General features: G+C 48.1%; 1 protein-coding gene and 1 long non-coding RNA gene across 2 annotated transcripts; one reads left to right on the top strand and one right to left on the bottom strand.

Annotated features, from left to right (window-relative positions):
• Positions 1-1,747: 1,747 nt before the first annotated feature.
• FFAR4 (free fatty acid receptor 4) lies at positions 1,748-22,401 on the bottom strand. Its single transcript, XM_055560061.1, has 3 exons — positions 21,795-22,401; positions 13,224-13,352; positions 1,748-2,379 (listed from the first exon to the last, which is right to left on the bottom strand). The coding sequence occupies exons 1-3, from the start codon at positions 22,359-22,361 to the stop codon at positions 1,990-1,992; spliced, it is 1,086 nt and encodes a 361-aa protein (XP_055416036.1). The 5' UTR covers positions 22,362-22,401; the 3' UTR covers positions 1,748-1,989.
• On the top strand, positions 7,076-12,219 carry LOC129636579 (uncharacterized). Its single transcript, XR_008707013.1, has 4 exons — positions 7,076-7,531; positions 10,199-10,335; positions 10,731-10,846; positions 11,387-12,219. It is a non-coding gene; the product is annotated as an uncharacterized LOC129636579 (long non-coding RNA).
• Positions 22,402-23,356: the final 955 nt, after the last annotated feature.

Here is a 23,356-nt window from a genome sequence, read left to right as displayed (position 1 = left end):
TACCCCACAGCCCTGCATCCACCTACTGGCTCTCCATTTGGTTCTCACTGGGGTTGCACATGCAGATGCCCCAAATGAAACTCTTTGTTCTTCTACCTCTCATCCTCCTCACTTCAGTTCAGTCGCTCAGTCGTGTCCGACTCTTTGCAACCCCATGAACCGCAGCACGCCAGGCGTCCCTGTCCATCACCAACTCCCGGAGTCCACCCAAACCCATGTCCATCGAGTCGGTGATGCCATCCAACCATCTCATCCTCTGTTGCCCCCTTCTCTTCCTGCCCTCAATCTTTCCCAGCATCAGGGTCTTTTCAAATGAGTCAGCTCTTCGCATCAGGTGGCCAAAGTATTGGAGTTTCAGCTTCAACATCAGTCCCTCCAATGAACACCCAGGACTGATCTCCTTTAGGATGGACTCATCCTCCTAGCCTTCCCCATTTGTGCTGCCTGCCCTCCATCCTAAGGCTGTCAGGAGTCTCTGTTGAATCCTCTCTTTCCCTCACATTCTGTATCCTGTCAACCAATAAGTCATGTTTGCTCTGCCTTCCCAAAGTATGCCCAAGATTATTTCTCACAATCCCCCATTGATGTCCGGAAGATGGTGAGGGATAGGGTAGCCTGGCATGCTGTAGTCCATGGGGTCATGAAGAGTTGAACATGACTGAACAACAACAGCAATGTCATCCACCTCCAACTTCCCCATCTTCCTTCTTTACTTTGGCAGCTGGCTAACTGGTGTCCATTTTCATTCTTGCTCCACAAAGTGCATTTCCTGAACAGGGCAACAAGAGTATTTAAAAACAAATAGCAGGTCATATCCGCATCCAAATGCAAATCTCCAGTGGCTGCCCACTGAACACAGAACAAATATTGATGGTAACCTCCCTAGCCCGGTATAAGCCAGCCCTGTAACCCCTCTCATCTCCATTGATGGCCTCCAGCAGAGCATCCCTCTGTTCTGGTTTCAAGGACAGGGCCTGGCCTAGAGGAAGCTCAGTCAATAGTTCGCCTTGTGCACACCGGTCTTTCTGTCCCACAAGCACACAAGCCTCTTTGCACCAGCACCAGGGTCTGCTCCGTCTGCAAAGCCTCATTCCCTGGATTCACGTGACTGGTTCCTTCTTGTGGTTTGCCCTTTTGGCTCAAATATCACCCCTCAGAAAGGTCTTCCCAGACCCTTCAACACTCCATCTAAATTGTCATCACTGTCCCATTTTCTTCATAATGTTAATTCGCTCTGTAACACTATGTGATCTATTGCCATGTTTGGTGTTTCTCTGCCCCATCTGGAAGGTAAGTGAGCTCCATGAGGACGCGGGCCGTGGCTGTCTGGTTCACTGCTGTATTCCCACCACCAAGAACGCTGACCACAGCACGTGCTTAAGAGGCATCTGACGGAAATCAATGAAGGGAGTCACTCCTGCTCTGACTTTCAAATGTTTAGAGCCATCCGACCTCCTCTGTGACTTCATGACAAAGCTTCTCCTATTATCAATGACGAACAAAGTCACCGTTAATTCCTCGGAAATTAAATTCTTGTTCCTTGGAAACTCCTCAAGCACTCTTCACACTGATGTATGGTCCTGCAGCCTTGCAGGTCCAGGGTGGGGAGCGAGGGTGGCCGTGACTCTTTGGAGGAGAAGACTGAGTCATGAGTCCAAGCCTCACTTCAGAAACCTGCACAGCGTGGCTTTACATATAGGAGATGAGATTGCTGAATATCACAAACAAAAATTAATACATTTAATCATATTGCACACCGAAGAAGTTCACATCGAAAAGGAACCCACAGCAAATCTTTCTATACAGGATATAACTGTTATACTGAATGATCACCCCTTAATTTACCAGTCCTGAAAATGGGCATTTGCATAGGTTACATTTTCTGAGAGCCGGTACCCTGGTGCCAAGGGTCGTGGAAACGATCTCCCTTTGAAAACACACCACGGCTGGCCAGAGAGGGACACACAGATGCCTGTAGAGAAAAATGAACTAGCTGGAAATAACAGACAGATCGTTTCTCCTGACAGATGTGTCTGTCAACATGGCTCCCTTTTCCGCGAAGAAGCAGCAGTGAAAAAACCTCCTCCATTCGTTCCTAAACAGGGACATGTTGTAGAGAATGGGGTTGACAGCTGCGTTGGCAAACGTGAAGGCCATCACCCAGAAGAAGAGGGACGGCCAGATGACCAGGTTCTGCTTGAAGTTCTGGATCAGGATGAGGAGGATGGTGATGATGATGGGGCTCCACATGATGAAGAAGGATATCATGAGCAGGAAGAGGGTGCGGAAGAGCCGGACGTCCTGCTGGGACACGCGAAGCTGGTGGCTCTCCGAGTAGGCCAGGCTCATCGTCAGCCTCTTCCTGGAAGCCTTCGTGATCTGCAGGAACACAAAACAGAGCCAGAGCCACGGTTTACGGCAGGACATCAGCGGGTGTCGCTCTAGGAGGATCAGAGAAGCCCCAGGAGCTGGAATCCGCCATCCTCACTGCACTGGGACTGTTTGGCTTTGGAGCTTTGTGCGGAGAGGGCTCCCTCCTTCAGAGGCCTGACTCTCCTCCCGCACTAAGGATGTGCTGGAGAAATGGGGCAGCTGGCCTCCTGAGAATCCCAAAGTAAATCCACGTCGCAAATAGTGTTGATGTACTGTGTGTGCTGTGCTAAGTCACTTCAGTCGTGTCCGACTCTTTGCGACCCCATGGACTATAGCCCGCCAGGCTCCTCTGTCCATGGAGATTCTCCAGGCAAGAATACTGGATTGGGTTGCCATGCCCTTCTCCAGGGGATTTTCCAGTCCAGGGATGAAACCCACATCTTTTACATCTCCTGCATTGTCAAGCAGGTTCTTCACCACTAGCCCTACCTGGAAAGGCCAGAATGGGAGGGTCTGGAAGAGAGATGTGTGATCATTCACAGAAGCACACTGCTGTGGTCTGAATGTGTCCCCACCAAGTCCATGTGTTGAAAGCTAACCCCCATGGCTCTGTTATGAGGAGCTGTTTTTAGGAGCTGCCCCAATTAGGTTAAGGGAATCAGTGCCCTTATGAGAGGCCCCAGAGTGCTCCTTCAGCCCTTCCACCCTGTGAAGACAGAGAGAAGTCAGTCTGCAACCCAGAAGAGTGCTTTCATCAGGATCCCACCATGTTGGAACCTGATCTTGGACTTCCAGCCTCCAGAAATGGAGAAATATTTTTGGTGGGAGTTGGGGGGTATTGTTTATAAGCCACCCAGTCTGTGGTATTTTGTTATGTCAGCCCAAACAGATAAAGATACACCTCTCTCCCGTTATTTCTGTTTCTGAAAGTGTTAAGTAATTGAGTATATAAAATCAGTATGTGCTCAAAGGTACAAGCTGTTTGGAACCATCTCCAATCATGAAGGTCTGTTGGCACCACCAGCAGCTATATGGAGACCAGAGGAAACCGCCAGCAGAGAGAGACAATCCCCTTACACGGGCAAGCATGCAGGTTCCTTGTCTGTGAGGGAGATGGGAGTCACTGACAGAACAGCGCTTCCTTCCCCCTTCCACACACCCACCCCCCAATTCCCGCTCTGTGCTCTAGAGATGGGGAAGCTTTAAACTGGCCCTCAAATACATTGTTTGAACCAAGCAGGCATATCCAAAAAAGTGACTAGAAAGTTCTGAAATCAGATTGAGGTGTCCTTAAAGATTCCTGCTCCCAGTAAGAAAGAAGAACTGGTCAGATCACTGCTAGTGACATGTGTTGAAAAACTGAAACCATGTCCTGTTTGTACACCCAGGTGAGAGATGACAACAGGTAGGATTAATATCTTTGTACATATCTTTGCACACCTAGATGCAATATCAGTAGAATAAATTCCCAAGACTGGAACTGCAAGGATCTCTAATATTTTGTACTAAAGAGCAGGGTCAGCTCTAGAGCAGAGGGATTGCAGGCAAGCACGCTACTCTGGTGATGTGGGTTCAGAAGGGTGTTCTGGGCTCTTCTGTCAGGAGCCCTTGCAGGCACTGCTGTCTGGGTCTTCTGTCCAGTCTGTTCTGTTCAGTTAGAGGGTTTTGCTTCAGTGTCGGTCAGAGAGGCTGGTTACTGGTTGACAGTGGGCAGCCTTGCATGTGGAAATGGTCCATCAACTAAGGCAAGCTGACCAGATTAAAATAAAGCCCCGCATGTCCCCTCATCCCACTGTCCCATGTAAAACTAGTATTTTTGGAAGAGACAAATGTTTCCTAACATCTCAGAACCAGCGTACGGGCGCTGGGTGGGCCTGCGCAGGGTTGGAGTAGCACTGCTCAGACTTCACTCTGCCTGTGAGGCCTTCGGCACTACTTCGTGTAAATGTAGATTCTGACTTTGCAAGGACCACACTCTGAGTAGCCAAGGCCTACCCAACCCTTCATTCTACAGGTGGGGCAACAGGCCCCCGAGAGAGGATTTAAAGTACTTTGAAAACAGGAGCTGTGGAACTATTCATGTCAGGGAGCAAAAACCCTACAGAAGCCGAGTCCCTGAGAGAGGCGGTGGGGCTGCCGCTTAACTGTGCCTTCCAGGCACAGGGCGGTGGGCTGGCCTGACCTCCCCAGTGCTCAGGCTCAGGCTGCCCTGGGCATACTTACAGTGTCCTGCCCTTCCACCTATTTCTAGTTGTCCTCTAAGTACAGCCAGAAAGCAGGAGGCCTGCCCTCCTGTATCACTTGCTCAGCTTTGGGGGTGCCAAGAGGTGGGGGTTGAGCGCAGAGGCTGGGGTGGGAGTGGGGGGTAGGCTGGTGCAGTTAGCCCAGTGGAGCCCTGGACCTACTAGCCTGACATGCTCTGCTCTAGTCTACGACCTCTGTCCTAGGGAAGAGATCCAACCCTGGATGTCTTACCACATTTGTGGTGCTTGCTAACTTTCCTTTGCTTAGTCTGGCCCTGTGTCCTTCTGCTTTTCCTGCAGGAGCAGTCTTCTGGCCACACAAAGAGTGCTTACATGTCTGGACATTTTAATAGCCTAAAGTCTTATCGTTAGCTCTGCCCTGGCCTTCCTACGACCATTGCCCTAAGATTCTTGAATCTCAAGAAGTGAAACAATTAGAAAGTAATTAGATTCATTCAAATTTGGGGCCAGATTAACTCTAAGATCTGAATGGCTTAAAATATTCTCTTTAGAATGCTTCTAACTAGCTAAAGGACATGCTGTGCCGTGCTAAGTCGCTTCAGTCGTGTCTGACCCTGTGAAACTCTGTGAAACTCTGTGGACTATAGCCCGCCAGTCTCTGTCCATGGGATTCTCTAGGCAAGAACAGTGGCGTGGATTGTGGCGCCCTCCTCAGCTAAAGGATAGCCATTTTAATTGTCTTATGGTTACATGCAATTGCTTCTGTGCAATAGTTTTGGTCTGGGCAACAGACACTGAATGGACAGAACCCCTTCCTTCCCACCATGAATAATAGGAATTGTGATCACCACGCTTTATGGAAGCTCCCTGTGTGCCAGGCACGGTGCTATACATTTATTTTATAAATTATCACATTTCATCTTCACAACTGCTCTTTGGATTTGTACTATTATTATCTTCACTTCAGAGATGAGGAAACTGAATCTCAAGAAATTTGAATATCTTGTTGAAGTTCACTCCACTGATGCTAAATGGCTAAAGCCACCATCTGGGAAAATCCAGCTCAGCTGACCTGAAGATTAGTGATATCGTTAGTGATATCATAAATGGCTCCAACAGGGCTGCCTTCCTCCTGGCTCTTGTGCTCTGCAGTGGGGCTGTTGCCCAGGAGATGTGACCCACCATCTGAGACCCACATGCTAGAAGTCATGTTGGCACATCCAAGCTGGAAGTTGCTGTGTAGAATCAAAATTAGAATATGTGTTCAGGTGAAAGCTGGTTAATCTGAAATCTTGGATGGTAGACCTGGGAGGGTAACAGCTGCCCAAGGTGGAACGGCTGCAGGCAAAATGGGGCAAAATGGTACCACTTCTGAATAGCCTAGGTGCAGCCTGGTGGGCACACAAGGGTGATTCCAGCAGCAGCCTCGGGGCTAGTGCCGTCCACACTGCTCTGCCAAGTAGGATGGAGTCCTTGGTACAGTGTCTTTTAGATTTTTTTTTTTTTTTTTTTGCCAAACCACGTGGCTTGCCGGATCTTAGTTCCCTGACCAGGGATTGAACCCGGGCCCTTGGCAGTGAAAGCACAGAGTAACCACTGGACCACCAGGGAATTCCCTAGAAGGTTTTTGAGTGAATGATGTAAATGAAAGTTCGTATTTATTGAGAACTTCTTATGTGCCAAGCCTCTGTGCCTATCACTTGGCTTATCTCTCTAAATTCTCCCAATGATTCTGTGACTTATGTACTTTGATGATCCCCATTTTACAGAGGAGGAAACTGAGGCTCAAAGAGGTTAAGGAGATTGCCCAACAGTACCCAGCTAGGCAGCTGCAGAGCTGGACTTCAAACCTTGGCAGTCTGTCCATGCTTAAACTAATTCCTTCCCACCCTCTAATATCTCCAACAGTAGCCGTCCTTCCGTCCAGCCTGTAACTCCAAGCTCTAATGCTGGGAACATCCTGGTTCACCTCCCGTTGGCATCCTGCAGTGCTTTGTTTCAGGTGATCACATGGCACTTGCCACATATTCTCTGGTAGATGTTGAAGCATCATTCTTACCTCTGAGTCCCACAGGCTGCAGCTCCCTGGGGGTTGGGCCGCCCTGTGGCTTCTGTGGTCCAGGGCTCTGGCAAGGGCCTGACAATGACTATGAGTAGACAGCGAAACAGACTGACTCATGAGCCAAGTGAATATGTGGTTGGCTCTTTTTTTAGCACCGACTGATGCTACCATTTCCTTCCATCCACAGTTCCCACAGCTTTAAGGGAGTAAGAAGGAAAATGGGCCCATTATAATTAAATGTGGCTCCTCCCCTGCTCCCTTCCCTACTTTAGATGACATGACTAACCAACTTTCATTCAGGATTTAAAGTGTCTCTGGCATCACACTAAATGCTTGATGTACTTTTAGATCAAATTAAATGCTCGATTAACTTCTGAGGATCAACTTTAATCCTTAAAACAAGCCTCTCAGGTATGTTCTATTATTCTGGGGACAAGAGACGAGGCTCTGCAAGGTAAAGTGACTTGCTCACGGTCTCACGGTCAAGGTGGAGAAGCACACCTCAGGGGGAATGCTCTTCACTGCCCGGGACATCCTGCAGCTTCCAGAACAGAGGACAGAGCTCCCAGGAACGTGGCCCACAACCGCCCCCATCAGGGTCACTGGTGCTTAATACAATGCACATACGTTGCCTCCCCTTCAGACATCGATTCTGTGGATCCGAGTGGCCTCAGGAATGCGCACTGTTTATTAACTCCCTAGGTGCTTCTCAATCTCTAAAGTATGAGAACTACACATCTAAGACAATAGGCTTGGGGTTCTCCCCCGAGTCCTTTGAAGAGTCACTTTTAAATTGTCTGACTTGCTGCCTTCGCATTCACTGAGCACCTGAAGGCCATGACTGAGCGAAGCTTCTCCCCACCCCACACCACCAGACCATGGCTGCAGACAGGTGAGTGTGGGGGTGGTCACTCCCGGTGACCCAGCTCCAGCCCCCTGGGTCTCCTCTGGGGGTTGCTTGGTCAATCCACACCCTCCTGATCATTAGACAACAGACTCCATCTTTCCAGAGGGCCCACCTCTTCTTCCATCACAGGCCAGCAGGCCCCAAAGCTAAGGAATGACGGCCAAGCATGGGGAAAGGAAGGGCCATGTGCTTACTACCTAACACCTTCACCTTTAGCTGAAATGGATTTCCTTTCTCTTCCAAGCCCTGAGCTAGGTAAAGGTTTTCCAACTTCAGGCCAGACACTCACTCTCTCTTCAACATATATTTTATTAAGCCCCTACTCTATGGGCAGCACTCTTATAGGTGCTGGATGCACAGCAAGAAGCAAGGGAGCCCTGCCCATTCTGCACTTCCACTCTAGTGTTGGTGCGGGGAGTATAGGAGGGAAGGGAGGGGGACCAACAAGCCTACAAGCTGTCCCACAAATCCTGGAAGCGTCTCATCTTGCCATGGTGATGGTTACTGGGTGACAGTATTAACCAAGCCCCACCCATGAGCAAGGTCAGCTTGATCAAAGGCACTGGGGAGTGGCCTGGAGACTATTACCCTGGGAAACTGTTGATTGGAAAAAGCCACTGGAGAGTAGAGCACGCTGAGTCAGGAGGAAAGAGGAATCTAGGGAGGCAGAGCGTGGAAAAGGCCATTGCCCTGAGCAGTGGGAGCAGCCCCGGAAATGAAGAACCTGGATGAAGCTTGCTCTCAACGCTCAGCCAGGGCAAGCCAGCAACCCAAAGCAGGACTTGAAAGCAGCTGTTCTCAAAGGAGAGTCCGTGGAGCACCAGCCCAGAGAGAGCTCTGTGGGGAAAAGGCATCTGCAGTCAGATTCAGCAGTGCTGCCTACTCTGTTCTGGAGTTGGAGATTCTCAAAGTTTGTTAGCATAATAAAGGCTCTGAAAAGGCCTGCAGCAAAGAAGCCCACTTAACCTTGATTAATCCAGCATTTTCTAAGATAATGGAACCCTTCCTTTAGAACACTTCCCACTGCTTGTGAGGAATAGAAGTCAGGATGATTTGAAACAGACACCTTGGGCTTCCCTGGTGGCTCCCTGGGGAAGAACCCGCCTGCCAATGCAGGAGATAAAATCCTGATCCAGGAAGATGCCACATGCTGCAGAGCAACCAAGCCCTTGTACTACAACTATTCAGCCTCTGCTCTAGAACCTGGGAGCCACAACTATTGAGGCCCACACTTCCTAGAACTCACAGCAAGAGAAGCCACCATAATGAGAAGCCTGGGCACTGCAACTAAAGAATAGCCCCACTGTCTGAAACTTGAGAAAAGCCCACACAGCAATGAAGACCCAGCACAACCAAATTAATTAATAATAAAAAAAAAAGCAACGCCTCTCAGGCCTCGAGACGGTGCTTGAGTTAGAGTTAAGAGTTAGAAGAAGTGACAGGTGTGAGGTGGGGCTGCTGGGAAAGTTACCTGTCCTGTGGCTCCAAATGATATGCTAATTGTGTCTCTATAAATATAGCTAATTAACATTGATATTCAATTGATTTTCCAGAGTTCCACTCTTGACAGAAAAAGCTCGGCAAAAAGGCTGATTCAGTCTGTCAGTTATGAATATCTTCAGAGGGAGAGAGAGATGCAAGCTAGGAGGCTCTGCCCAGGTTCTCCACCTGGAAACTCACCTGCTTCCAAGTTGCCCACAGGGGCAAATTGAGGACGCATGTCATAGTCCTCCTGGGAAAGGGGCAACAGTCAGTTTTACCAGTGGAGTGGAAAGTAATTAATTTTCTGAAAGTCTTATATTTGCATGAATGTTGTGATTTTCAAAATCACATTTTACCTCTTTCGTATTAAAGTCTAGCAGTCTATTCGAAACATAATATTTGCACTCTCATTTTATTGTGTTAAACAATGCCCTGGGACCCATTTGGCTCCAGAGGAAACTGAGGCCCACATTTATCAAGTGACTTTTCTAGGGTCACGCAGTAATAAAGCTTGGACTAGAATTGGTATCTTATGACTCTGTCCTGTGGTTTTCCCACTGCTGTTGGCCCTTTCAGGGTGATCCAAGTTTGTTTCTTACTCATTCAGTAAGGGTTTATGGATCCCCTACAACGAATAATCCAGGCTCTCTTTTAAGAACAGGACTATGGCAGTAAACAAAATGAAGTTTCTGCCTTTGGAGAGCTTGCATTCTAGTGGGCAAGACAGATGATAAACAAGTAAAAATGCACATATGGAATATGACATGGTTGGAAGTGCTTTGAAAAGAAATCAGGGTGAGGGACTAGAGAATGAGGGGGACTTTCTGGAGAAGAGTCTCTTGAGCAGAGACCTAGATGAAGTGGGAGCGTGGCCCACACAGAAGCCTGGGAGTAGAGATCCAGGAGAGGAAATGGCAGGTGCAAAGGCCCTGAGGCAGAGTGTGTTGGCATATGTGAGGAACAGCCCCAAGGACACAAGGGAGATGGGGGGAGAAGACAGGTGAGAGAGAGAGGCAGGCAAGGGCCAGATCACACGGGGCCTTGAGCAGAGAGTTTTAGCTTTTCCTGAGTGTGTGAGGGAAGTGATGGGATCTAAATCACATCTTTGACTCATTGCTCGGAACGCCGTTTCATAACTGTGAGTCACAGCGGACAATCTGATTCATCCAGGAGCCGTCTTGGGATCTGTGATGGGAAGAAGGAAGGCTGGCCATGGGTTTCTACGCGCAGTGTCTGGAATTGCAGTTACATGTGGACGGATAAGAGGACCACCCCCCCAGCTCCTCAGGGCTCAAGGATATTTCCAGGTGAGCCCTGGCATGAGGAGAAGATGGCGGGGGTGGGAAACCTTTCCAGAGAAGAAGTCATCCTTCTTCAGAAGGCGGCTGAGTAGTGTGAGACATAAGTGAATAGAGGCAGATCGGAGCCCTCTCAGCCTCTTCGGGGCTCAGGGGTGGGACCGCCCAAGCAGGAGACATGGATGCCCCTGCCAGCATCTGCCCAGCCCTCCCCCAGCCAACCAACCAGCCTGGCCCCACCACCAGGTCATAGTTCCTGCCTTGCCCCAAATCTGGGCCCTGCTATTCATTCTCTCAAAAATCTCAGCGGTACCTCCTCCCAGCATGCTGTGAGAGGATGAGAGGAGCAGCCTTGCCTAACAATTAACAGCAGCAGTAATTTCTTCATCCCCTGCTACAAGCAGGTGTGACGCTCACCACAGTCGCACCATGAGTAACTCCGATGTCTCTCACCAAAATCTGAAACTATTGGACTTTTGATCATTATTCTGCAGACGAGGGAACTGAAGTTCGGAAGAAGGTAAGTAACTTGCTAGGCCGCACAGCAAGTAAGGGGCAGATTCAGGACTGGTTATTAAAACAACACTTTCAAGTCTCCTTCTTTTACATCCTTTTGTCTTTTACAGCCCTTTGCCTTTCTCCGTTTTCCCTCTTTTTTCTCTTTTAACAATTTGCAGAGTGTTTTCACACAAAGCCTCACCATGGGTTTCACTGCATTGCAGAGCAGTGAAAATTGTGTCTCCCCCTTCCTTTTCTTGTGTTAAAGCTCCTTCCAGATTGTGACCTGCTCTTGACCACTCTCCACCCCCACACCGACACTTCACACAGCAGATCCTCGACAAACGTCTGAAGAATTAAAGTGTTGGAACTCTAGAACCAGACTGCTAGGTTTATGTCATGATATGGCTGCTTATGAGCTGTGTGAGCTTTCATAAATTACTTCTCTATGCCTATGTTTCCTCATCAGTAATTCCGGTTAGGAGTAGATGAGTTCCTGGCACATGTAAACACCACTTGTTAAAAAAATTTTTTTTTTTTTTTTAATAAATTCATTCTACAGGGCTTCCCTGGTGGTCTAGTGGTTAAGAGTCTGCGTGCCAATGCAGGGGACATGAGTTCGATCCCTAGTCACAGAAGATCCAACGTGCTGTGGAGCGACTAAGCCCAAGCACCACAACTATGGAGCCCACACGCCTGGAGCCCATGCTTTGTAACAAGAGAAGCCGCCTCCGTGAGAAGCCCGCACGCCACAACGAACAGTAGCCCCGCTCACCATAGCTAGAGAAAGCTGGAGTGCAGCAACCAAGACCCAGTGCAGCCAGAAATAAGTAAATAAATAAACCTTAAAAAAACTGCAATCTACATTTCTCTTTTTTCCCTCGCTTTTTTCTTTTAACATAATGATAGTAACTAAAGCTCACAGAGCATTTATACATGCCAGACTCCCACTGTAAGCACCTTATAGACCTCAGTGCCAGGCTTCAATCTGCCTCACACCCTTGAACAAGCCGCAGGTGGAGCGTCACTTAAATGGGTCACAAGTCAACTGGTGGGAAAGAGCCTAGGGATGAACGTGGTGGTCATCTGTGACAGAATCCAAGGACTACAAGACTCAGATGGAAGATGGCTCGGTTTGGGGTTCTAAACCTCTAAGCAGGTCACAGATCTTTAGCTACAAAGAAAGGGCCATAAAAGTGGCCAGACAGCAAGCAGGACCTAAGGGCCCCACTTCAGTATGCTCATTTACCATATGACCCACTATATGCTATAAAACCAAGATTCAACAACTGTAAACATTGGAGAGGACTCAGAGGTTTTGTATTAAACCTTCTAAAGCGAGCGTGAACACAGGCAGACGCTGCCTTTGCCTGGGCCAGCATTTCATATGCAAATATGCTGCCTCAAGGGGTAAGAAAGAAGCAGGCTGGCAGGTCTTTTTTACATCCCTGTACATGGTCACACTTGAAGGAGGAAATCATTTCCTGTTTCAGTGCGTTTATGAAAGGCACAAGCCCTGGGTGTGAAGGGTAGCAATGCACGGAGACAGGCGGGCCTTCTGGTGAGGCTCAGCTTCTGGGAGCTGCTTCTAGGAGTGTGGTCAGTTTGTGAGCTGTGTGTATATGCTTTCTGTGTTTATACTGTCCTTCAATTAAAGTTTTTAAAAGTGTACATTCTTTATTGCCACATCGCTGTTTGTGATAGGGAAACAATGGACACAACCCAACCCAAAAGCTCATAAAATAAATTATGTCACATCTGTATGATGGAGGACCATGAAGTCATTGCAAATAATGAGGCAGAGATACAGGAACTGATACAGAAAGGTGTCACGATATAGTCCTCATCAAAGAAAGGAAGTTGCAAAGTAGAAAGCATGATCTCAAATCTGAAAATAAAATGGTTGAACCATGGAAATAGTTGATACTTAATAGTTGACCATTTTATATGGTTCAGTGTATATATATATATATACACATACATACATACATATATATGTGTGTGTATGTTTATATGTACACGCATGTACATATACATATTCACATTGCATATAAGTATGTATATATATAAATGAATAAAATATAACCTGAAAAAAATATTCTTTAAACTGCCAACAAAGGGGGTAGACAAGATTTTTAGTATCTGTGTTGCATATTTCTATGTCTTTAATTTTTTATAATGAGTTATATTACCTTAGTGATCAGCAAAAGCAATAATTATAACAATCACAAAGATGAAACTTTTTAAAAATACCACACTTATGTCCCTTAGAGGGATGGATCTGGGGAGTGAGCCAGGATTGGGCTGATGTGAATTCTAAGGTAACTTCTGACCTAGAAATGCTAAGATTCCATCTGAACCTGAATGAAGTTCAGCCACTGGGCTTGAAGCAAACGTACCTGTAAAATTTTGGAGTAACTGATCACAATAAGCAGTCCTGGTACCAAGAAGTTGAAAATAGCAAATGACACGTCCCAGGTGATTTCTCCGCCAATACTGGGCCAAACCAGCGTGCAAATAGGAATTTCCTACATACAAAAAGGAAGAGAAGGTCATTTAACATGGGATTCTTATTTGGCCTTTAGCTCAAGCCCAGTTGAGGTTATCTAGCACTGTTATGCTGTTGTGTTCTGATGTCACACAACTGGTATGACAAGAAACCCTAGAATCCCTTCTACTGCCCACACAACCCCACTTACAAGTCATTTGCCTCAAAGCGTGATTTGCCTCAGAATCACTGTGATTATTATTCCCATTCTCCAGTGGAGGCACATGGGCCTCAGGGTCCAAAGGCTGGGGAGACCTAGGCGTGATTTTGGATCATGGCTCCATCACATGGATCGTGTCCAAAGGCATGATCCCGGATTCAGTGCTCTACTTCCTTGGACTGAGCTGCAAAGAGCCATTGAGGCTTCTCTTCCAAATCCTTCATTTTACAGGAGAAGAATCTGACCCTTGAAAGTTTACATAGATTGGAAGAGATGTGCTACACGCAAACATATAAAACCAGGAGCGAGGTTTCAGTACAGCCACACTGCTGAAGGCAACATGGTCTCCATTCGGGCATTAGTGGTCATTTGGGGGATGTTCAAATGTCTAAACTGTATCAAGGCAGTCATGGCTTACTCCAGAACTGTGCTGGAGCCCAGACTCGGGAACTCTGTCCTCGTGCTCCTCTCCTGCAGGGAAGCACCCAACAGGCTTGAAGCGAAGGTGCAGCTGCAGACATCAGCTAAAGACATAAAACCACTGAGACGGGACGGCAGAGTGTGTAGGTTTGTGACTTCGCTGCTTTTGCTATCACTACATTGTGTTGAATTCAAATGTTTGACACTAATTACAAACCCCAAAACCTTTTGGGAACTCACTGGATAGTTACCAAGAGCTACTACAATAATTTCTTCCAACGAATAAATAGGTTAAGGAAAAGACTTCTATCTATCTATCCTCCCAAACACAAATCTCCAGCATCTGCTTGACTATAGGACAAAACTATTTAGAAAACAAGAGCCCTTCACACTTTCAAACACATAGAACAGATTTTGAAGAACACTTTCTCTGTGAAAAGACCACATTATTGATTTTTGGTGGACAGGACATCTTAACCCCTGTCCAAAAGCAGTATCATCAGCCACAGTATCATTCACTCATTTGACCAATATTTATTGAATGTTATTCTAAGAAAAGGGTTTCCTTGGTGGCTCAGTGGTAAAGAAGCTGCCTCCAATGCAGGAGACACTGGTCCTTGAGTCGGGAAGATCCCCTGAAGAAGGAAATGGCAACCCACTCCAGTGTTCTTGCCTGGGAAATCCCATGCACAGGGGAGCCTGCAGGGCTACAGTCCACAGGATCACAAAGAGTTAGATATGACTTAGTGACTAAACAACAACAACGGAGACTAAGCAAAGGGACAGAAGTTTTATCATTTTCTAATGTGTATCAAGGAGAAGGCAATGGCATCCCACTCCAGTACTCTTGCCTGGGAAATCCCATGGACGGAGGAGCCTGGTAGGCTGCAGTCCATGGGGTCGCTAAGAGTCGGACACGACTGAGCGACTTCACTTTTCACTTTCATGCATTGGAGAAGGAAATGGCAACCCACTCCAGTGTTCTTGCCTGGAGAATCCCAGGGACGGGGGAGCCTGGTGGGCTGCCGTCTATGGGGTCACACAGAGTCGGACACGACTGAAGCGACTTAGCAGCAGCAGCAGCAACATGTATCAAAATTGCGTGGTTGAACTCAAAATACAATCAAGTAATCACCCCTTTTCCTGTTTGGTATTAACAAACAATAGTAACATCTGAAATTCACTGAGCATTTATTCTTGGCCAGGAAACACTTTACACACATTATCTTATTGAATGTTCAATACAGCCTTTTTTGAAGTGCATAGTTATTTTCCCCAAATACACAGAGGAGGGAACTAAGGCTTAGAAACATTCCCCTAAAATATTAGTCTAAAACACTAAAGATATAGTCATTTTTAATCATCTCCAAAGAGCTGGGTGGTTATAAAGGATATCCAGGGATCTACCAAGAAAACTCTAAGGCAAGTCAGGCAGGGAAGAATGATTTAGTTATATTTATGCCTTAAGGTGGGCTTCCCCGGTGGCTCAGATGGTAAGGAATCTGCCTGCCATGCCGGAGACCCGGGTTTGATACCTGGGTCGGGAAGATCCCCTGGAGAAGGAAATGGCAACTCACTCCAATATTCTTGCCTGGGAAATCCCATGGACAGAGGACCCTTGGAGGGTTACAGTCCATGGGATCGCAAAGAGTCGGACATGACTGAGTGACTAGCACTTCCTACCTTGAGATGGGGGGTGCAGTTGGGGTGAGAATGTTGCTTCCTTTTTCTATTTGATTCAGATGACTTGCAAATGCACTGAATATTCTAGAAACTTGTTATTCTATCCTCACCCCACTGTGCACACCTGATGGAAGAAAGTTTATTAGAGCTGTCTACATTTTGGTAGTTGGAAAGAAATCTGTATCTCTCATGGATCTTCTGAATATTGGCAGTGCAGTGTGACCATGGTTCTTTGGGAAATCCACGCAACCTCTGCTTGTACTCAGACCTCCCCCCACCAGGGACCCCTCACTCCGGGTACATTGGTGGGCAACACATATCAGCAGATATGTTGAAGCGGCAATCAGGAGAAACAGATTCCAACCCTGAGTGGGACTTAGTCTCCAATTCTTACGCCTGTGATGGGAAAATGTACAGAGAAACAGATGACCCCAGAACCATTTCTTAAAACCCCCAAGAGACCCCAGACTCTTTCCAAAAACCCTCTCCAGAATGTCTGCCCTAATTTCTTCAGGCTTAAAAAGATTTTGTAGAAGAATGTGTAATGATAGAACAAGGTGTTCCTTCTAAATTAGGGGGAAAATATAGATCTTTAAATAATATGCCTGTATCAGCCTCATGTTGAGGAAAATGTGTAGGTGTGAATGTACAGGTATCTACCCACACACCCACACAGAGAAGCACAGAAAAGACTGGAAATCCAATTAAAAATAAAAAAGACCAAAAGAAGCCAAGCACACAGACACTTGATGCAGGAATGGTATATGTCAAGTATGTAAACCCCCGTGATTCAAAATATTGAGAAATTTTCCTTCAGATTTTCTTGTACAAATGAGTACCAGGTAAATTTTAATATTTTGCTAATAATGATGCTCAGTGATTGGAAGGGGAAAGGTGTTAAGAAATGCTCAGAAAAGACAGATAAAGGCTTCCCATCACTGAGTGACTCAGTGGGCATTTGTAGCACAATGATGCTTCCGTCATTTTCTTGTGCTCATTAAAATAGGCCTGGGGGGGCGGGGCAGGGAAGACTGGAAAGATACACTACAGAAAATTAACAGTGTCTATTTCTAGGTAGGACTCAAGTTATATTTACTCTTTTGACTTACGTGAATTTTCTATAATATATCTATGTGACTCTTATAAGAGGGAAAAAAATGGCAGTAAAAGTTTATTTGTAAGAGAAATGATGAGCAAATACGAAACACAAATTACCATGATAGTTGAGAAACCTGAACAGCTATTTTTTTCAACAAACACAATGAACCCAGGAAGACTCTCTGTGACACTGATGAAGATGCTCTTTGACTTTTTGATTTGTGGCTCTCACTCCAGATAGGAGTGTGTAAGGAAGTAAGATAAGAACTCTGCCAGGCACCCTCATCCATGAACTAAGAGACAGTGAGGGTGGCTTGCGTGAACTAAATGACTAATTACATGTACTCTAGAAAGCTTTATATGGTAGCATTGTTTAAATGCAGTGTTTATCATCATTTCAAAAAAAAAAGAACAGGCACCAGGCCCACAGTCCAAGACCTAACATGGTGTTATAAGTTTGTTTCTGTGGGAAAGTCCATTCGACATAAGTCATTTTGCTTCTAGATATTCTCATAGGCTGTGACTTGTAGAAGGAGTTTGGCAGTCAGTCAAACGTGGAAGGTTGGGGTGTGAGTATTAGAATATTCTCTGTAATTTTTATGCACATTTAAAATGTTTTCTGATTTTAAGAAGGAAAATTTAAAACCAAAAGCGCTGGGTCTACTTTCCTACTGAGCCACACAAGCAGAGTTGGCTCAGCTGGTGACGGTGTCCTGGAATCTATTTGTCCAACCACTCGCTGACTCAAGCCACCGTGGCTGAGCCACTGAGAGGCCACAGAGGGAATGGGCCAGGAGGCTGTGGTGCAGTCAAGGGGGAGAAAAGCACTAGGAAACTTCAGTACAGAGCAGTGAACCAGAAGTGCCCAGAGAGCTACCGGTGATGGGATTGTGGAGTGACCGCGAACGCGGCATCCAGGAGGGGTAGTGTCAACCATGCCTGTGAGGACGGGGCTTTGGCCAAGAGAACAAGGAGGCTGGAGCTCCATGTCCCAGTCAGAAAGGATGTAGGTGGGAGGCCAGGTACAATAGTGTGAAATGTGCTTGGGGGTGACCTGTATTCCCGTCCCAATCTCCGTCTCCCCCTGGCAGTCTCATCTACTTCCACGGTGGCTTTTTACAGATGCTGCTGCCGTCTACTCTTTTCAGCCCAGTCTTCCGCTGAACCCCAGACTGGCCTCCCCACCCCAAGAGCATCTCTATAGGATGCTTCACAGGCACATCTAGCCTCCAGTGTCACACCCCAACGATTCCACCTCCTGCATCATAGTATCCAGGCACAGAGCCTCCATTTTCCAAGCTGTCAGATACCTGAGAGCTGTCCTTCCACCTTCTTCTCTCTCCACTCAGAGGGAACTCCAGGTTCTGTCTTAACAGCTATGCAACTCACCACAAGCTCTTTCTCATTGCCCCCCAAGACCCAGTCATCTCTCACCTTGTAAGTCCCAATGCCCTAAAGGGTATGTACCTGGCCCTTCTCTAGTTGGCCTCCACCAACCCTTCCAGCTCCATCTCATGCAAACATGTGGGCTGTTTCTTCTGCTGTAACATCCCTCCAGTCCCCCATGTCACTCATGGCTTTCCAGGAAGACTCCCCTGAGACTGGGGGACATCTATCTACTGCTCAAGAGCTGGTCCCTCCCCCCACCAGCTGACTCATCTGCAAAGGCCACCTGATTTCAGCTGTTTCTTGTCAGCTTCTCTAATGACTCCTCCTGGAACACCCTTGGGGATCCCTTTGTAAATAATTCTCCCTGCCCCACCTCTTCAAACAAGATGGAAGACCTCAAGGTTGTTTTAAGAAACTAGGCATCCTAGTTATATATCTCTGCTCCTCTCAGCTTCCCAGCTGAGAAGAAAGAACATACCCATGCAAGAAATGGACTTACTTTCCTGTATCTTAAAAGTATCCTTTAATATTAGCAAACGTAAGCAAACTTGTCTCCTCAGTCAGTCCACACACAGTAGAGACACAATGGCATTATTGGCCTGAAATGAAACCGGGACAGGGCAGAGAGCAGTGTGACCAAGTGCTCCTCCGGAAGTGTGAACTCATGGGAGGGGATCCTGGAGGGACAAACAGATCCTGGCTAACTTCCAGTTCCATCCTTTGTTCATCCTGTGACTTTAGGCATCTTCTCCTTCAGAAAATAAACATGAGAACACCCACTCGTGGGGTTACTGTGGGGTTACTGAATTGTGCCAGGATCTGAGACCAGAAGCTGGGTGACCTACATGCACCTCTTTGGAGAGAAGGACAGTGTCTTGGTCATGTGACTCATGGTGGGGGCAGGAGGGAGGGGTGCTCAGTAAATGTTTGCAGAATAAATGGGCAGCACACTCTGCCCAGGGTGGACAGTCCTCCCCACCTGCCGATGAGGGTCACGCCCTGCTGGGACCATAGCATGCACAGACAGGAATCCTACTGGAATAGGCTGGGATGACCTTGCTGTGATGGCTAAGTTGCTAGGATGTGTCCACTCTCCTAAACTGGCAGTGTTTTTTTTGCTTGTTTGTTTTTTATGTCAGTCTTTTATTTTCTAGCAATCAGAAGAATTATACTGTTTGAAAAATGTTTAAAATATTTATAACCAAAGATAAGGAGACTAATAATAGCTGGCAACTCTTGAGTGGTTACCTCTGTGTGTGCCAGGTGTTAGTTCATTTACTAAACATAGTCACCACGATGTTAATAAGGGTAATATTGCTACTGTGCCCATTTTGCAAATGAGGAAAGTGAGGTATAAGAGAGATGAGACCACTTGCCTCTGTCTCACAGCTCCTAAATGGCAGGGACGGGAATCAAACTCAGATCATCTGACTCCAAAATCTGCATTCCTAATACCAAATTATCTAGCGTTTTCTAGAATGTCTACCATTTCATCTAAGTTTGCGAGACTCTAATCACCTTGACTGCTGGGCACCCACTGCCCAAATGGACAAAGATAATCACGTTCCTGGGGACTGGGTTTGACCAGGGGTGGAGCTCAGATAAGCAGAAAACTCTGAGAGACACTGTCTCCCTGGCCTGTTCTTCTGGAGGGGAGGGAGCCAGTCTGTGCCTGGGTTTAGTTAGTTCTCTGAGCTGGTGGTTTGGGTAGGAAAATGTCCCCCATCCAAAACCTCCATATTTAGTGTCCAAGTGGGAGGGGGCAGGCAGAGTCAGGAAGCTGGGAGTAGAGGATTGAGAAAACAAGTCTTTGCTAATTTTAAATTTGACTCTCAGTTCAGTCTAGACTAGATCCTTCTCTGTCTCTCTTTTTTTAATGCTCCCCCTCCCTTCCCCCCCACCCCAATTCTCATTCTTCTCAACTTATTCCTTTAACTGCAGAGCCTCAGTCGACCCACCTATAAAATAAGAGGTTTCCTACATGTTCCGGGCATAGCCCTTGAGGAACCAGGAGATTTCTGTTTGTTGGGAGGTGTGGGTATGCGTGTGTTGGAAGTGTGGAGCAGGTAGGGAAAACAACAGAGGATGGAGGGCTGGAAAGGACTGTCCCAGGCTTTCATCACACGTTCCACAAGTTCCATCTTGGGGAACATGGCTCCCGCAGCCAGCTCACCTATCCCTAATCTTCTGGCCCACTCTCTCCCTCTCCAAAGGCTCTTAAGACCAAAGTGGTGTATCTGCATTAAAATAATAAGGGGGGGGGTGTGTGCCCAGCCCCAAAAGGGACTGAAGGAAGGTCACCCCAACGCCAATCTCCACAGATGCATCTTACGGTAAAACTCCCGCCATCCCGGAAGGGCTGTGGAGGGTCCAGCCTCCACAGGTGCCATACCTGGGGTAAAATACAGAGCGGCAAGGCACGGAAGGTCCTGCCTCTGTGCGAAGGCCTTCTGACTCAAACAACCCCTGTGTCCACGTCAGCAAGCAGTTCTAGTCTGGGTTGTTGGCTGGGAGGTGACAAGAGCCTCGTTTTTTAGTGTCATTTGCCGGTTAAGTAGGAGTGTACCTGAAATAGTACGCCCCCTCCACCCCCGCGCCCCAGGCGCCTTCCGGTGGGGCTCAAAGACCTCTGTCCCTGGCCCTCCCCGAGAGGCGCACAGAACCTAACGCCGGGATAACAGCCAGAATCGCGGGCCTCTGTCCAGGTCTGGTGTCCTGGCTGAATCTCCGCGCGCGCAAGCCCTGCCTGCAGTCGCGCGGCAGCACACCGAAGAGAACAGACCCGCGCCGGCAATTCCGGACCGTGGGACTGGAGCAGACTCGAGCCAATGTCGTGAACAAAGCAGAAGCTTTGTTCTATACCACAAAGATCCTAATGGCATTTCTGGGTGCGCCGCCCGAGTAAAGCTCAGGGGCTCAGCCTTGAGAATCTTCGGAATATTTCGGGCGCCCAGGATACTCTGAAGTCACTCTTCATCCAAAACTCCCAGGGTAAGATACCGCGGTCTAATTTAATGCCTCTAGTTCAATCCCTTCCGTCTTGCAGTTAGAAAAACTGAGGCTCCAGAGAGGAAGTGACAACCCCTGTAGAGGCAGCACTAGGCTGGGTCTCTGGGTTTCCAAGGCCCTTTCTCTCCGGCCCATCCACACACACATGCCCGCGATTCTCAAATCAAGACCCTCATTCACCTCGCACCGAATCTGCTGAGCACGATCTCAGCTCCTCCTCTAAGGGTGAGATACTCTGAGCAATTCACTCTCCGCGTACCTTGGCTTCCTCATCTGTAAATACGTGCGATAATAAGTACTGCGAGAAAGCAGAATTTACTATAATGTGATCAGTCATTCCAGGTCTTCCAAGTTCCGTCTGTCTAACCGTTAAGCCCGCGTTACTCCATTAACCTCGCAATAGTGCACCTTACAAGCATTTTGGGGACTCCACTCACAACGTTTTGGCGGGCGTTTAATGTAATCTACATCGTAGGGTCATAGTGAAATTTAACAGGTAAAACTTAACAGTACCGAGCACGGTGACACAACTATTAAATGCACAAATGGCCTATTATTGTTTTGTTGTTTTTGTTGATGATCATCCCAGATCACCTTCTCCGTCGCATTCCGCCTGCCAGCCCTTCCCGGACACCTGCCCGGCGCGCACACCGCGGCGCTCACCTGGTCAGCGCCGGGTAACCGCTGCGGGAGGACGCGGAAGAAGATGCAGAGGGGCAGCGCCGCGATCGCCGAGTAGCCCCAGATCAACGCGAGCAGCGCGGCCCGCGCCCGCGGCCCTGGGCCCCGCGCGCCACGCTGCACGCGCACGATGCACACCACGCGCTCCAAGCTGACTGCCGCCAGCGTGAAGATGGTGACGCTGCCGCTCAGGGTCATCATGTAAAAGAGCAGGTGGCAGGCAACCGGGCCCAGGAGCCAGGCCTCCGTCCAGCGCACAACCAGCACGAGCGGGATGGAGCTGGTGAAGAGCAGGTCCGCGCAGAAAAGATTGAGCACCAGGCTGGCGGTAGTGCCGCGGCGCCGTCGGCGCGCTACCAGCACCAAGGCGCACACGTTGCCCAGCAGCGACACCACAAAAATGAGTGCCAGCACCACGGTCTCCACGGCGTTCAGCACTAGCCGGTGGTCGCCCTTGACATCGGAGAAGAACGGGAAACGGGTGCGGTTGGCCCGCTCCAGGCTGCGCACGGGCGCAGTGCCCGCCGCCTGCGCGCACTCAGGGGACATGCCGGGCACCCGGCGGCCCGCAGCCTTCTGCGAGCGGGCTCATCTGGGAGGTGACTGAATGCCAAGGCGGGGAAAGAGGGAGGGGGAGGGTTGCGACATCTCCCCTCTGGCCCCCTCCCGCCCGAGCAGCGCCGGAGCTGGGCGTTGCAAGCTAAGCCTGGGGCGCGCGGGAACGAGGAAGTGCCAGCGACGCCGGCTGGAAATACCGGGCTGTGAGGGAGGCGGCAGTCTAGGTAGAGGACGCCCTCGGCCCAAGTAGGAGCACCTGAACCCCCAGAAACCCCGCAAAGCCTCCCCAGCCCCTTTCATCCGCCAGGGCACCCGGAGGACAACCTTAATCCACTGATATAGTTAAAATTGATTTAGGAGTGCTTGAGCTGGACTCTGGAGATCATTCTGTCCTGTGCTTTTCAGGCTTCACCAGAGAAGTCTCAGGGGTCTGGGAATAAATCCCAAAGCAGCTTGCAATGGGTCCAGATCTTTTTGTGGGGGTGGGGAGGAGTCATTTATCATTGCTAAGTAACATGTAACTGGGTAGATTAGTTCATCTCTCTGCCCTAGTTTTTTAAAATCTATAAATGGAGATAATAATATCCCATTGGGTAATTGCGAGTATCATAGAAAGAGATTTATACTTGGCACACAGTAATTGCTCCTGAAATGTTATCAATTATCAATTGCCATAATTAAAATCCAGGTAAATTCTGCATTCTGAACAAAGATATACTTTCATGTAAAAAGAATGGGGCCCAAAAATATATTAAATAAACTTGGCACCCAGGAAAGACAGTCACTCCAAGTGCACACACAGGTGGTGAATGTGCCTCTGGCCCCCCAATTTGACAAACACTGAACAAACCAGTCCCCTTACAGATGAAGAAACTGAGGAAGAGCACGAAGTGACTCGTCCAGGGACTTCCTTGGTGGTCTAGTTGTTAAGACTCCGAGCTCCTAAAGCAGGGGGCACAGGTTCAATCCCTGGTTGGGGAACTAAG

Source organism: Bubalus kerabau, chromosome 22 (assembly GCF_029407905.1).
Source record: "Bubalus kerabau isolate K-KA32 ecotype Philippines breed swamp buffalo chromosome 22, PCC_UOA_SB_1v2, whole genome shotgun sequence".
NCBI lineage: Eukaryota > Metazoa > Chordata > Mammalia > Artiodactyla > Bovidae > Bubalus > Bubalus kerabau.
Note: the sequence above shows the minus strand (reverse complement) of the source record. Positions and strands in the feature narration are given on the sequence as shown.

Excerpts from the sequence above, each read along its gene's own strand:
- FFAR4 (XM_055560061.1), bottom strand. The coding sequence starts at position 22,361 with ATGTCCCCTGAGTGCGCGCAGGCGGCGGGCACTGCGCCCGTGCGCAGC. Across the intron at positions 13,353-21,794 it reads GGTTACCCGGCGCTGACCAG|GAAATTCCTATTTGCACGCT; the intron begins GTGAGCGCCGCG and ends TTTTGTATGTAG. Across the intron at positions 2,380-13,223 it reads GTTACTCCAAAATTTTACAG|ATCACGAAGGCTTCCAGGAA; the intron begins GTACGTTTGCTT and ends GTGTTCCTGCAG.